The sequence below is a fragment of the Chrysochloris asiatica genome, unplaced genomic scaffold (genome assembly GCF_000296735.1).
Source record: "Chrysochloris asiatica unplaced genomic scaffold, ChrAsi1.0 scaffold00155, whole genome shotgun sequence".
Taxonomy (NCBI): domain Eukaryota; kingdom Metazoa; phylum Chordata; class Mammalia; order Afrosoricida; family Chrysochloridae; genus Chrysochloris; species Chrysochloris asiatica.
Genome location: NW_006408673.1, coordinates 1004194 through 1020774, shown reverse-complemented (window position 1 = coordinate 1020774; position 16581 = coordinate 1004194). Strand labels below are relative to the sequence as shown.

The 16581-nt window shown below is 40.1% G+C and overlaps 1 protein-coding gene across 1 annotated transcript in view; it reads right to left on the bottom strand.

The window, feature by feature from the left end:
- ARHGAP10 (Rho GTPase activating protein 10) overlaps positions 1-16581 on the bottom strand; it is a 483306-nt gene that overhangs the window by 325260 nt on the left and 141465 nt on the right. Inside the window, exon 4 of the mRNA XM_006870868.1 lies at positions 1672-1743. Coding sequence (XP_006870930.1) covers positions 1672-1743 — 72 coding nt within the window. The remainder of the gene's footprint in view (positions 1-1671; positions 1744-16581) is intronic.

Sequence of the window (16581 nt, the reverse complement as noted above, 5' to 3'; positions counted from 1 at the left end):
AAATCAAACGATGTATTGCATTAGGCAAATCTGCTGCACAAGACCTCTTTAAAGTGTTGAAGAGCAAAGATGTCAGCTTGAGGACTAAGGTGCACATGACCCAAGCCATGGTATTTTCAATAACCTCATATGCATGCGAAAGCTAGGCAGTGAATAAGGAAGACCTCAGAAGAATTGATGCTTTTGAGTTATGGTGTTGGAAGAGAATATTGAAAGTGCCATAGGCTGCCAAAAGAACCAATAGATCTGTTTTGGAAGAAGTGCAGCCAGAGTGCTCTTTGGAGGCCAAGATGACCAATCATCATCTCTAATACTTTGGACATATTGTCAGAAGGGACCAGTCGCTGGAGAAGGACATCGTGTTTGGTAAGGTGGAGGGTCAGAGAAAAAGAGGAAGACCCCCAATGAGATGGATTGGCCAAGTGGCAGCATCAATGGACTCAAGTGTGGCAACAGTAGTGAGGTTAGCCCAGGACCGGGCAGTATTTCATTCTGCTGTGCATAAGGTTGCTATGGGTTGGTACTGACTCAATGGCACCTTACAACAACATACAGGGTTGCTATGGGTGGGAACAGACTCAACGGCACTTAACAACAACAACAATTACATTACAAGGAGTCATGAGGTCGGCAGTTCAAGCTCACTTGCTGCTCCTCGGAAACCCTATAGAGGGTTGCTATGGGTTGGAACCAACTTAACAACAAATTATAGTACATGAGTCCTGTTGTGGCACTGTGGGTTAATGCGCTAGAATGCAAGGTCATTTGAACCGCAAAGTTGATGGTTCAAGCTCACCAGCTGCTCCTTGGAAACCCTATACAGAGTCACTATGAGTTGGAACTGATTTAACAGCAAGTAACAACAAGAAGAAGAAATCTAATATTTTTATCCCAGATCCAATCGCATCATGATGAAGCATTATTTTTAACCTCAAATTGAATGTAATGCTGCACGTTTCCACAAAACAGATAGAAATGGAAATAATTGTACTTGGTATCACAATTCCAGATCCAAAAAGTCCACTGCCATCAGTTCTGACTTGTAGGAACCCGACAGAGAGGGAGACCTGGTGTGGCGCTGTGGGTTAATGCGCCAGACTGCAAAGTCATTTGAACTATAAGGTCGGCAGTTCAAGCTCACCAGCTGCTCCTCGGAAACCCTATACAGGGTTGCTACAGGTCGGCACTGACTCGACAGCACTTAACAACAACTACACAGGGAAGCGTAGAACTGCCCCATTTCCACAGTTGTAATCTTCATGGAAGACTGTTGCAGCTTTCACTTGCAGAACAACTAGTGGGTTTGAACCACTGACCTTTTAGTTAGCAGCCAAGTGCTTTAATCACTGTATCACCAGGACTTCTTCCTACCACAACATGATCCCTCTATTTTGAGCAAATGCATTGCTTGGTTAAGGATATTCTAAAAACTATGTGAAAAGATATAAACAAAGAAGATCACTAGAGGTTTTAGTACCCTGTCCAGGTGTTTTCATTTGTTTTCCATTTCATATCCCCCTTAGGGGCAAGAGGTACATCTAAAACATAAAACGACAGATGGTTTACTCCAGCACCTCCTTTCAAAGCTGCCAAATGTGTACAAAGTGTACACAGAAGCCGTAGAGACATCTACATTTTCTGTTTACAAGTGTACTCAAATTAGACACAAACCTTTACAGCTCCGAGTTGCTCTTTTCTGAATTTTTCCAAGGGTTTAATCAGGGTTTCAGTTACACTTAACGCCTAGAAAACAAGAATGATAACAAAACAGCAGTGTTAGGTTTCCATCAAGGAAAAAATTAGTATTTCATTTCCCTCTGCCACCCCACCCAGAACAAAAATGAACAACACATTTAATTGCTTTATCTCATCCTGCCAACATGACAATTAAATCACTTCTGTACTTATTAAGAGACTCTTGTTTATTTGTTGTTAAGTGCCATCGAGTCATTTCTGAGTCATACCAACTCTGTATAGAGTTTCCAAGAAGCGGCTAGTGAGTTTGAACCACCAACCATGTGGTTCAAACCGACTTTGCGGTTCAGTGCTTTATCCCACAGCACCATACCACTCCATAAGTGTTTCCAAGAAGAGTTGTTGGAGCAAATCACAGGTGAATTGTGCACCAAAGTCCCTCACCACTCCGTAAAATAGTGAGAGGACTGTCTTTAAACAGCAAAAGGGTCTATCACATTCATTTACAATACCCCTTCTGTTTGAGGTTTTTTTTCCCTCCCCCTCCTCATGAATTTAAAATTCAATTGCATTCTTTTACTGGTCATCAGACTATATTATGTAAAGAGCAAGGGCAGTGGAGACAAGTTTAAAATACAATCAAAGAGATATATGGTATCTGAGTAAAGTCGCATTACTGGACAAAGAACAAATACCTGGGAAGGTTAGCAAAGGTTACACAGGGCAAAAGAGTACATGACTCACGACACATACACAAGAGTAAGCTCCGTCCACACCCGCATCCATTCTTACAGTAAGCTAGTTTGTTGCTTTTCATCTTTAAGCACAGTCTATGATAAGCAAAAGGAGCTCTGGTAGCGTAGCGGTTACGAATCGGGCTGCGAGCGTCAAGGTCAGCAGTTCGAAACTACCAGCTGCTCCGCGGGAGAAAGATGAGGCTTTCTGCTCCCGTAAAGATTTACAGCCCAGGAAACCCTATACAGGGTCGCTATGAGTCGGGATCGACTCCACGGCACCTAACAACAACAACAACAACATGATAAGCTGATACTAAAGCAAATAAAAGGGAATATTAATATTGCTATTAATCTAATGAATAGCAATATGCATGTTGATAGTGTGTTTCTCTCCCTCTACTTCCAAGAAACCAGAAATAGCATCCAGAAAATGAAAGGGAAAATCCAAACACTGGAAAAGAATAGGAGCAGTGGTGGTAGTTCAGTGGAAGAATTCTCCCCTTCCATACCAAAGACCCAGGTTCGATTCCTGGCCAATGTACCTTAAGTGAAGCTACCATCTTTCTGTTACTATGAAGTTGAAGAAGTTTCAGTGGAGCTTCCAGACTAAGGCAGACTTGGAAGAAAGGCCTAGAGAACTACTTCTAAAAAATGAGGCAATATAATGATACAATTCCGATGTGTATAGGTTCCCGTAAGTCAGGGGTCTGTTGGACAGCAGCTAATACCAACAATATACAAGAATATGCCTTCTCTCATTTTATCAAAAAGGACCCTTAAAAATCCAGAATTAAAATTGCAGAAAAAATAAACTTAATAATAAACTTAAACTATTAAGATTCCTTAATAGTGCTGAAATATGTAAGGATTCTCTAAAAGAGACCATTCATACTATGAGATTGAGAACACTCAAAATAAGTGAAAATGACCATTTTCAAGATGCCCAGCATTTGAACTTTCTCCCCAGGCCTGCTTCTGTGCTCCACACTCCCACCCACCCCTCATTACCATTTCTTACTTTATATGTCAAATAACTGGAGCAACAGAGGTAACAGTAAAAGAACTAACAACAATGAACAACCAGTGACAACGTTCTATGACTCACAGGATTTCCTGGTAGCACAGTGGTTACAAGTCAGGCTGCTAACCACAAGTTCAGCAGTTTGAAACTACCAGCTGCTCTGAGGGTGCAACATGAGGTTTTTTTGCTCCTGTAAAGATTTACAGCCTCGGAAATCCTATACAAGGTTGCTGTGAGTCGGAACCAACGCCACAGCACAACACCACCATCATCCAATCTTCAGAAGTAGAAAACTAAGGGTTTTTTCCTAGTCTGTCTTAGTTTGAACAAGGTGAAACTTTGTCTAACATGGCTGACCTGGCTGGTATTTGAAATACTGGTGGCAGAAGCTTCCAGTACCCCAGCAACACATAAGTCACTACAGTACACCAAACTGACAGATAGGTGGTGGGTGTTTAATATAAATTGGACTGACATAGCAACCACCACATTGGAGTCAAACATCTCAGTGATCATGAAGACAGAGCAGGACAGGGCAACGTTTCACGCTGTTCACATTTAGTCCACAAGGCTCAGAGACAAGTCAACAGCAACTCACTGCAATGATAACTAGCCAGGATAAATGGCCATCTTGAAAACATACAACTTTTATCCTCTCTACAGTTCTGACCATGTGACCTCCAACAATGCCAGACCGTAGTCCTATAGACAAAGGAACACAGCAATGACAAAGCAGTAGAAGCCAGGACTCCCAATTACCCAAAACAATATGAAATGTCCCAAGTTCCATTTGGGAAAGCTGATATAAAAGGAACTGCCATACATTTTGTGCCCAACTACTTGGAGTCCTGGTTCAGCGCTGTAGGATAAGCACTGGACTGATAATCACAAGGCTGGGAGTTCAAACCCACCAGCCACTCCTTGGAAACCCTATTTACAGGGTCACTATGAGTCAGAAGCACTTAACAACAACAACTAGCATAAAAGCAATTGGTTGAACCGATACAGTACATCCACAGAAGAGTCCAGGTGATCTGTTTGCATTAAAAAGGACACCCTATGGGTCAGTACTACTCTATAGGGAACACATGGGGTTGAGCTGAGTTGGAATCCTTGACAATGGTAGGGTTTTTATTTCTGCCACACATTTTAAAGAGTGATCCAACTTCTCATAAATTAGTCTTACGACACATTTATTTTAGCATGTGAGTCATTTCCTAAGCTTCCACATATGGCTCCAGCCTTCTAGGATTTCTAAGAGCCCTGGTGATGTTTCTGAGTAAGTTTATATATTATACATCTTCTTTGGAGATTGGCACACTCAAGAAAGAAGCTAGCTGAATTCTTTGTGGGGCAGCTGAGATGCAAAGTTTGGTTTGCCTAACAACAGCACCAGTCAAGTCTGACTCATGGTGACCCTGTGTGTGTCGGAGTAGAACTCTGCTCCATTGGGCTTTCAATGCCATTTTCCTGGAAGTACACTGCTAGACCTTTCTTTTCTGGATGGACTTAAACGTCCACCCTTTCAGTTAGCAACTGACTATGCTGACCGTTTGTACCACCCTGTACATTTCAGCACAGTTTCAATATAGTTAGCAACATGTCAGGCAGAAATCAGTGGCATCTCACACAGGGAGAGCCTTGGTTTGATGTCAGGTAACTTACCCTCAAGGCCCACTCAGCACTAACTCATTCTGTAACTTTGAAAAATTTATTCTGTCTCAGGACTTCAGTTATCCCAATTGTTAGAAAAGAGGCTGCCAGGAGGCGTTGTCTGTCTGGCCCCTCCTAGCTTTCTGGTGCTGTGAGCCTCAGTCTCTCCCCACAGTTCCCCAGAAGGTCTTGTCAGCACCGTCACCACCGAACTCCCCACTCAGAACATCAGCCCTGACCCTGGTATTTTCATTATGTGCTCTGAACAACCCAAGATTTCATGTCACCAGGTACAGCACAGACATAATTTGGAAAAGAGAAAGTTTATAGGACGTACAGTCACCATTATTTATTTTTTAATCTTATTTAAATAAAGATTATGCATTTAAAGTTGTATTTCATTGAACTGTTCTTTTTTTTTTTTTTTTTCAGTTTTCCCTGACAAAAGCTATGAATTATTAATTTCTGTCATTGTATTCACTGAACAAATATAATTGCAAGTAAATGTCTAAAGTTAATGAAAAAAAAAAGAAAGAAGCTAGTTCAGCAATATCTGGTGGGATCGCAGAGGTTGATAGATGCTCAAGTTCACAGAGAAGATGAATAGGGATTCAAACTCACAGCAGCCTGAGCCCAATCCTGTGTTCATAATTGTTACGCAGCATGCAATAAAAGTAGCAAATGGCTACTACCCTGTTCAAAGCAGCCATCTTAATAAACTTCATATTTCATAAAACAAATATTGGCTGAGAATCCCATGCCAGCTACTAAAACCCGAGCAGGACCAGCACAGTCCCTGCCCTCATGGAACTATCTAGTAGGAATGACAGGTACTGAATAAATGAATGTGTAAGTATTTGTAGGAGAGTAATTTCAAGAAGTTCATGGAAAAACCCACTGCCTTTTCATTCCATTTTCTACAAACTTTTTGAAGCCCTCTCATATAATGACAAATTCTAGTAGTCCTTTCAAAAGGAAAAAAGCAAAGTACGGTTAGGAATTGATTGTTGTTGTTGTTATGTGCCATGGAGTTGGTTCCGAGTCATAGCGACCCTGTACAGGGTTTCTGGGGCTGTAAATTCTTTACAGGAGCAGAATGCCTCATCTTTCTCCTGTGGAACAGCTGGTAGTTTCGAACTGCTGACCTTAAGGTTTGCTGCCCAATTCATAACCACTACACTTAGAGGACTTAAAAGGAGAAATGTGGTCAGGCAGCGCTTTATCAAACAAGCAGCACTGTAGCTGAAAACTGGAATATGAGATGGAATTAATAGTACAAGAAGCAGAGAAAATGTTTTCCAGCCTGAAACCTAGCAGAAACAAAGGATTAAGACAGTAAAGAGTTTTGGGTATTAGTGTTGATGTTGTTGTTATGTGCTGTGGAGTCGGTTCCGACTCATAGCGACCATGTACAGTGTTTCTCAGGCTGTAAATCTTTACGAGAGCAGAAATCCTCATCTTTCTCCCATGGAACAGCTGGTAGTTTCGAACTGCTGACCCTAAGGATAGCAGCCTTATTTGTAACCACTACACTACTGGCTAGTATGGCTGCAGAATATAAGGAACAAGAGTGAATACCAGGAGATAGGGATTCAGAACAAGCTAAACCTATGGACATGGGGAAAGAGTTATCATTTTGTTATGGGTATGATGGAATGCCACTAAAGAGTTTTTAAGCAAGAAATTAACTCACTGGTATTTGGGTTGTTTTAAGAGTTCCCTGGCTGCAGCAAGAAAAAAATTATCTCAAACAGAGAAAAATTAAAAGTAGAATGACTGCCTAAGAGACTTCTACAGTAGCACGTACAACTGACCTAACAGAAATGAAAAGGATAACAGAACACTTGAACAACTCTGCTCCAACAAACATGACAAATTAGATGAAAATGAAAAAATCCCAGAAGCATATACCTTAACTGAGCCAAAAGGAAGTGGAAAACCTCAACAGATCCATAACAAGAAATGTGATTGATTCTCTTAAAAATTCAAAGAAAAGCCAATACCAAAAAGCTTCACTGGCGAATTTTATCAATCATTTAGAGATGAACTGACACCAATCATATTCAAAGACTTCCAACGAGTAAAGGAAGAAAAAACTTGAGGATTGGGTTTTCTATTTCTGTAAAGAAGGCTGCTTTCAAAAGGTCTTAAATAGCTAAAACAATGCTGAAAAAGAACAAGGTAGGAAGGTTCACACTTCCTATTTTTAAGACATACTATACACGCTGAGGAGTCCTGGCATGGTGCTGTGGGTTAATGCACCAGACTGCAAAGCCATTTGAACTGCAAGGTCAGTGGTTCAAGCTCACCAGCTGCTCCTCAGAAACCCTATACAGGGTCGCTATGGGTCGGAACTGACTCGACGGCATTTCACAACAATATACAAGCTGGCCAAACTTCATCTCTCATACTTCAGACATATTGTCAGGAGGGACCAGTCACTGGAGAAGGATAGCATGTTTGGTAAGGTGGAGGGTCAGAGAAAAAGAGGAAGACCCCCAACGAGATGGATTGGCCAAGTGGCAGCATCAATGGACTCAAGCATGGCAACAGGATCCGGCAGTGTTTTGTGCTGCTGTGCATAAGGTTGCTATGGGTTGCTACTGACTCAATGGCACGTAACAGCAACAACAATACAAGCTCTGGTGTGGTGCTGTAAGGTGAGCATCAGACTGCTAACCACAAGGTCAGAGTTTTAAATCCACCAGTTGCTCCTCAGAAACCCTCTACAGGGTTGCTATGACTTGGAACCAACTTGACAGCACTCAACAACAACATATAAGACCTAGTGTGATACCATATGATAAGCACTGAACTGCTAACCTCAAGATCAGCAGTTCAAAATCATTAGCCACAATCGAAATTCCTAGAAATGGCCAGTGCAAGTGAGAAATCGACTCAATGGCAAAGAACAACATACAGTTATGGTAATCAGAATTGATACATGCTGTTGTTATTGAGTGCCATCGAGTCAGTTCCAACCCACAGTGATCCTGTATAGGCTTTCTGAGGTGCGGCTGGTGAGCTTGAACCACCAGCCTTGAGGTTCAAATGACTTTTCAGTCCAGCGCATTAACCCACAGTGCCACAGCAGGACTCCAGTTGATACATGGTGGTGGTTATATGCCGTGGAGTTGGTTCCAACTCATAGTGACCCTGCACAGGGTTTCTGAGGCTGTAAATCTTTACAGGAGCAGAAAGCCTCATCTTTCTCCCACAGAACAGCTGGTAGTTTTGAACTGCTGACCTTGCAGTTCGCAACCCGATTCGTAACCACTATGCTACCAGAGCTCCTTAATTGATACACAAACCAATGGAATTGGAGTGATCACCCATAGACAAACCCACACATCCAGAGTCAACTGATTTTTTTTTTTTGGTGAGGAGTAAGGGAATCTCATCAATAAATGGTGGTAAGACATTGGATTTCCATGTGCAGAAAAATGAAACAGGATTCTCACAGCATACACAAAAACAAATTCAAAATTGATTAAGGAACTAAATTTACAAACTAAAACCATAAATTAAGAGAAGAAAAAGCCATAGCAATGCTGTCAAGCCCAGATGTCCACAGCAGATCATGTAATATAACAAAAGCATACAGAGCAAAAGACAAAATAAATACATGGATCCATTTTAATGTTTAAAAGTTAAATTTATAAAAACATTACCAAATCAAAAAGCATAATGAGATATCATTTCACTCCCTTTAGGATGACTAGGGAGCATGGGGATTGTGGGATAAGCATTGGACTGCAAACCACAAGATCAGAAGTTCACGCCTACCAGCCTCTTTAGGGAAGAAAGAGGAGGCTTTGTATTCCCACAAAGATTTACAGCCTCAGAAACCTTGCACAGGGTTGCTATGAGTTGTAACCAACTTGATGACATTTGACAACAAACACAACAAAGGATGGTTGAGATTTTAAAAACAAATAAAAAAACATACCAACAACAGATGTAGGCAAGGATGTGAGAAAACTGGAAGCCTTACCCATTGCTGGTAGGGATGCAAAATGCTATAGTTGCTGTGAAAACAGTATGATGGTTCCTCAAAATAAAATTAGAACTATTATTTTTTTTAGATGCCGTCTAGTTAGATCCAACTCATAGTTGTTGTTGTTGTTGTTGTTAAGTGCCGCCAAGTCAGTTCTGACCCATAGCGACCCTGTATAGGGTTTCCAAGGAGCAGCTGGTGAGCTTGAACTACTGACCTTGCAGTTCAATCGGCTTTGCAGTCTGGCGAATTAACCCAAAGCACCACACCAGGACTCATAGTAAACCTATGCATAACAAAATGAAACACTGCCGGGTCCTGTAACACTGTAACAATTGTAGTTATGTTTCAGCCCATTGTTGTTGCCACTGTCAATCCATCTCCGGGAGCACCTTCCTCTTTTTCACTGACACTCCACTTTATCAAGCACCATGCCCTTCTCCAAAGATTGCTCTTTCCTTCCTGACCACATGTCCAGAGTACAACAGACAAATTGTCACCATCCTCGCTTCTAGGGAGCATTCTGGCTGCATTTCTTCCAAGACAGATTTGTTTGTTCCTCTGGCAGCCTATGATTCTTTCACCAACACCATAATACAAATGCATCGATTCTTAGAGGTTCTTCCTTATTCACCGTCCAACTTTCACATGAATAAGAGGCTATGGAAAATACCATGCTTTGGATAAGGTGCACCTTAGTCCTCAAAGTGACACCTCTGCTATTTCACTACTTTACAGAGGTCCAGTGCAGCAGATATGCCTAATGCAACACGTCCTTTGATTTGTGGACTGCTGCTTTCATGAGTGCTGATTGTGGATCCAAGCAAAATGAAGTCTTGGACAACTTCAATCTTTTCTCCATTTATCATGACTTTAGTTATTAATCCACTTGTGAAGATTTTTTTTTTCTTTACATTGAGGTACAATCCATTTTAAAATGTAATCTTTGATTTTCATCAGCAAGTTTTTTGATTGTTTTGTTTTTGTTTTTGCTTCCAGCAAGGTTGTATACCATCTGCATATCACAGGTTGTGAATGAGTCTTCTTCCAATTCTAATACCGCATTCTTCTTCATATAATCCAGCTTCTCAGATGATTTGTTCAGCATATAGTTTGAAAGGATACATCTGGTGCACACCTTTTCTGAATTTAAACTATTCAGTGTCCACTTGTTCAGTTTGAACAACTAACTGCCTCTTTGACTATGTACAGATTCCTCGTGAGCACAATTAAGGTTTCTGGAAAACCAATTCTTCACATTGTTATCTATAGCTTGTTATAATTGCCACCCTCTTCCTTAAATTTTTAAAGTTTAAAATTCATGATCATTTTTCTTCTTTAGGAAAATTTGATTTTGTAACTTCTAGAGTAAACCTGGTGTGGAGCTTTGGATTAATGTGATGGACTGCAAAGTCAGTTTGAACTGCAAGGACAGTGGTTTCAGTTCACCAGCCACTCCTTGGAAACCCTATACAGGGTCTCTATGGGTTAGAAGCGACTTGATGGCACTTAACAACAACACAGTAAAATTTAAATACTGTATTTAAGAACAAAATAATTAGTCACTAAATAATTTAGAGTAAGATAATGTTGGTTGAACAAAAAGAATGATTTTCTTTTTCTCAAAATAGACTTGATAAAATCTCACACTTCTCTTTATAATTTCAGAAATAGTTTGTTTGCTAAAAATAAATGTTACTGACATTTTTAAAGACAAAATAGGATTCTCCTTTCCCAGAAATAACTCGAAAGGCAACGTATGGTGATGACCACCCAGTGCCCACTGCCACGGGATTCTAACTCATAGCAATTCTCTTTAGGGCTTCTGAGGCTGTAAGTCTTAATGGGAGCAGACAGCCACATCTTTCTCCTGCAGAGAGGCAATTGGGTTCAAATTGCTAACTTTTCGGTTAACAGCCCAGGGCTTAACCCCTGGGACATCAGGGATCCTATAGTAATAAGTTTCCCAATTTCAAGGAGACAGCTAAAGTGAAAATATTTTAAAAATGAAATCATGAGAAATGAGTCAATTAAAAAAAAATAACAAAAATACAACATGTACTTTTATAGCCATATATATGTAAAATTATGTATCCATTTTCCCCATAAAATACTTGAATCAGTCACAAAGAGAAGTCATAAAATGTTATTTGCTTATGAGCCTTGGAAACGGTTTTAGAAAGTCTTGCCTACATAAACATGCTGTTGTTGCTGTTAAGTGTCGTCAAGTCGGTTCCGACTCATAGCGACCTTGTATAGGCTTTCAAGGAGCAGCTGGTGGGTTTGAACCGCCAACCTTGTGGTTAGCAGACCAGTGCTTATCCTACAGCGTCACACCAGGATACCTATATACATAAACATAAAACGTGCTAATTAATCTGTTGTTCTCACCTGACAGCTAGTGTCAACAAACTCTGGGTAAATGGCATGGCTGTAAATAATTTGGGCTTCACAGCCATATGGCCTCTGTCACAAGTCTTCAATGTTGCCATTATAATACAAAAGCTAGCATACTGTTGTCAACTGTTTTTGAGTTGCTTCTGACTCATAATGGTAGTGGTTGGTGATTATGTATCATGGAATTGGTTCGGACTCATAGTGTACCTGAATAGCATTTCCGAGGCTGTAAATCTTCACAGAAGCAGAAAGCCTCATCATTTTCCCATGGAACAGCTGGTAGTTTCGAACACTGACAGTGAGATTAGCAGCCCAATTCATAACCACTGTGCAACCAGAGCTGACTCAGAGTGAGCATACATAGGGTTTGCAAGGAGCAGCTGGTGGGTTTGAACCTCCGACCTTGCAGCAGTCTAGTGCCATACCAAGACTCCAAGGCACTCACAGACAATACATAAATGAATGGGCAGAGCTGTGTTTCAATAAAACATTATTAAAAAAATAAACACTTACAAGTTCATACAAGTTCATAGTTTACAGCATCTGCCCGAGATTCAGCTTGCTCTTATACAATGGTATGTTTTTGTAAGCATACACTTACCATGTTGTGGTGCTGTTGTCAATAGGTGCTGACACATAATGCAGAACACAATGAACCACTGACTGGTCTTTCCCATCCTCACAATCTTTCCTATGTTGAATAAAAGCCCACTGTTGCAACCACAGTGTCAGTTCATCTTGTTGAGGGTCTTCCTCTTTTTCACCGTCCTTCTACTTTACCACACATGTTGGTAGGTTTGAACTGCAGATCTAGTAGTTATCAGTCCAGTGCTTGTTCTACAGCACCACATTGGGGCCCATAAAGAAGTTATTGTTGTTGTTGTTAAGTGCTGTCGAATCGATTCCAACCCTATATAGGGTTTCCAAGGAGCAGCTAGTGACCTTGAACCACCGACCTTGCAGTTCAAACAACTTTGCAGTCTGACGCATTAGCCCACAGCGCCACACCAAGAAGTCATTAGAACGTCACAATTCAAAGCTAAAGAACAAGAATGCTGTGAGGGACAAAATTTGTTCTACAACTGCCCAACTCTGAAATCCCTTTTAGATATAAGAACCCTAAATGTCCATAAAGCAAAGCTAGCATGTCATGTCTACCTGTCGCTTATAGTTCAAGTTGTCTTAGAAGAAGTACAGTCAGAATGCTGCTTAAGTGAGGATGGCAAGACGTCGTTTCTCATACTATGTACATATTAGCTGGAGGGGTCAGTCCCTGGAGAAGGGTATCATGCTTGGAAAGCGGAGAAGCAGTGAAAAAGAGGAAGACCCCCAACAAGGTGCATCGACACAGTGGCAGCAGCAATGGACTTAAACATAACCACAACTGGGAGGATGGTGAAGGACTAAGAAGTGTTTTTTTCTGTCCCGGTCACTATGAATCGGAACTGAGATGACAGCACACAACAACATAGGTCAAGCTAAAGCTAACAAATCTGTGCGCAGTAATGGCAGAGCAGCACAGAATCAGAGTCTACGCTGGGGAGAAGAACTACAACTAGTTCAAGTTTCCCCCACATTTGAGATCAAAGACTAAATTCTAATATTGTAATTTCTAAAGACAATAGAAGTTAGAACTAGAAACTTTTACTTAGTAAAAGGACAACAAAGGCATACCTATTTCCTATGAAACTTCAATAACATTTTGTTCAATGCTTCAATCTAGATAAAACAATGAATATGTTAATGTTAATATGAAACCATGCCTTCTCATGACTCAGTACTAACAAAGATATATCCAGTCTAATTAAACAGAAGGAAGTATGTTTGTTCCCCATGGTCCTTGTTATTTTAAGCCTGGATTCCAAATGTTTTTATCCCAGAGGAAAGCAGAATCTGAGAGCAAAGGAGAATTTCCACTATTTTCTCCCATGACCTTCCAGACACTTCCCATTTCACTGGACTAAAGGGAATAATCTAGTTTCCAATTCCAATGCTGAGAATAACAGCAAAGAAACCATTCAGCATACATACATTCCTTGCTTTTCCTAGAAACAGAATCTCTAGAGACAGTGGCAAGGAACTGGTGACAAGGAACTATTATATATACCTGAATATAACAGCAGTGTTCCCAAAATTGTCCCTCAAAAAAGAGGGATGTTCCTTTATATAAGAATTCTTACAGTCGCCTTAAGGAAGTGCATTTTCCATTATTTTGATCAACAGAACTGTTTGAGGAAGCTGAACAAAATAGTTCTAATTCTGGCTTAAAAATGACAAAACAGGACAGGATTGAATAATAATAATAATAAAAAAAAGCAGTAAAGTAATTTAATAGAAATATAGTCAGCATTCTGAATATGACCTCAAAATAACAAATGCCTACTGCTTTGTAGAGATCTTTTAAAGAGGAATAAGTTAAGAAGCTACATTAATATCATGTATATCAAATTCTGATAGAATTAAAGAGAGAAATAGACAACTCTACAATAATAGCTGCTGCTGTTATTGTTGTTAAGTGCCGTCTAGTTGGTTCCAACTTATAGCAGCCCTATATAGGATATCTGAAAAGTAGTTATTGTGTCTGAACTGCCAACCTTGCAATTCAAACTGATCTTGAGGTACAGTGCTTATCCTACAGCACCACATCACTTTTGATGACAGACAAAGACACAGAAGAACTAAACAACACAATCAACCAACTTGACCCCATAGACATATACAAAGCACTCAACCTAACAATGTATAACAATGTCTTTTCCGGGACATTCTCCAGAATAGATCATAAGTTAGTTCACAAAGATAGCCTCAATAAAGTCCTGATGTGGTGCTGTTAGATAAGCACTGGACTGCTAAGTACAAGGTTGGTGGTTCAAATCCACCAGTTGCTCCTCAGAAATCATATATAGGTTCACTATGAACTGGAACAACTTGACGGCACTTTACAACAGCAACAACATATACACACACAAAGACTATATTTTTGAAAGAGACTTTCCAAAAGTGTTGCAAATAGATACTTGCAGTTTGCAATAAAGTTCCCAGTGAAAGCATCATACATGTTTTACAAGATGGTGTATCTCAAAGAACCCAGACTGATAGGGCCATAAGGTGCTCTAGAAAACTGTGCTGAAAAATTCAGAAAGTGTTCTGGTAATAACCCTGTTGTTGTTGTTTTGTTGTTAAGTGCCGTCGAGTCAGCTCTGACCCATAACATCCCTGTATAGGTTTTCCAAGGAGTAGCTGGTGTGCTTGAACCACCAGTCTTGAAGGTTCAAACCAACTTTGCAGTCCAGTGCATTAACCCACAGCACCACACCAGGACTCCCTACGACTAAGGTAAAAATGCATGCCATAGTTTAGAATAACATTTTTTTTTTTTTTTTTTTTTTGAAGAAATGAGCATGGAAAATATTTGTAAGGTATAATTGATTCTATATACTATTTAATTTCTAACTGGACATGTGATTAGTCAATGAAAATACACATCTGATTATCTAGTAGACATACATATACATACCTAAATGTTTAGATATGCAAGTAAATAAAGGTTTATCTTTCATCTTCTCATGGGAAATGGTACTTACTACTTATAATCTGGAATAGACTGTGGTTGTTGTTGTTGTTGTTAAGTGCCATTAAGTCGGTTCCAACCCATGGCAACCCTGTATAGCGTTTCCTAGGAGCCGCTGGTGAGCTTAAACCATACACCTTACAGTTCAAACAGACCTTGAAGTCCAGAGCATTAACCCACAGCATCACACAAGAACTAAAAAAAGTATTGCTTCTAGGATTGCAGTTCATACATGCACAAGTGCCTTTCTAGAAAATTTTAAAACATGTCTCAGATGAGTGGATGGCTGTAGACAAACTCTCTTAGTAATACACCTATCTTCATCCTATTAGAGTACCTTCAAATAAAAAGGTCCAATCAAAACAATGGCTTCTGAGGGGACTTGGTAGGCAGTTAAATCAAGACTAAGAGTTGAACTCAGAAGATAATGTTTTGTAAGATTCCAAAGGAGTCGTGTGATTATATTTTCTCAAAGGACACAGGATAATTCTGAGGGCTTGTTAAAAGATGAGAAACTGCATTAGTGAGGAAAAGGCCAGGAAAGTTGTGCTGAGTAGATTTTTTTCATCACAACAATGCACCTGCTCATTCTTTGAGGATAGCAAGGACTGTCCTATGAGAATTTCGTAGGAAAATTTTATCCCATCCACATCCCTGATCTCCCCTCTTCAACTTCATTTTGTTTCCAAAACTCAAAGAACATCTAAAATAACATGGTTTGCGTCCCTGGAGGATGTCAAAACCACTGTTTTGACAGTGCATAAATAAATCAACCATCAAGTTAGTTCTGACTCATAGCAACCCTATATAGGGGTTCCAAGGAGCAGCTGGTAAGTTTGAACCACTGACCCTAGTTTCAAACAGACTTGCAGTCCACTGCTTATTCTACAATGCCACAACAGGACTCCTTCGAGGAAGAATTAGAGAGATGGAAACACCACCTTCAGAGTGAATAGACCAAGATAGAGAATAAACTGAAAACCAATAGCTTCACATTTTCAAATTTTTGTTTAATAAACATTTCTATGATTTGAAATAGTACATTTTTGTTACCCTCATACCTTATAGGTAGTAGATATCTGTCCTTTTTGGGATACTTGAAACCCCTTTATTTGGAGCTCCATTAGATGGAGCTCTGGTATAGTAGTGAGTTACATGTTGAGCTGCTAACCACAAGGTCAGCAGCAGTTCAAATCCACCAGCTGTTCCTCAGAAACCATATACAGGGTCGCTATGAGCCAGAACCAACTTGAGGGCACTTAACAAAATAATAAGGCAGACTACACTTCACATAATAAAAGTTGAAATGGCAAACACTTGCTTTACCAAGCATCTTGTAGGATGCATTAGCATATACCCTAAGTTTCACTATCCAGATGCTCCACCAGAGACTTGGAATTGGAAGCGAGTATTTTGAATTTCCACTTAAAAATAAACAGCCACCACTTGTCTGTCAGTTTGTTTACTGCAGTGGCTTGTGAGTTGCTGTGATTCTGTAAACTATGCCACC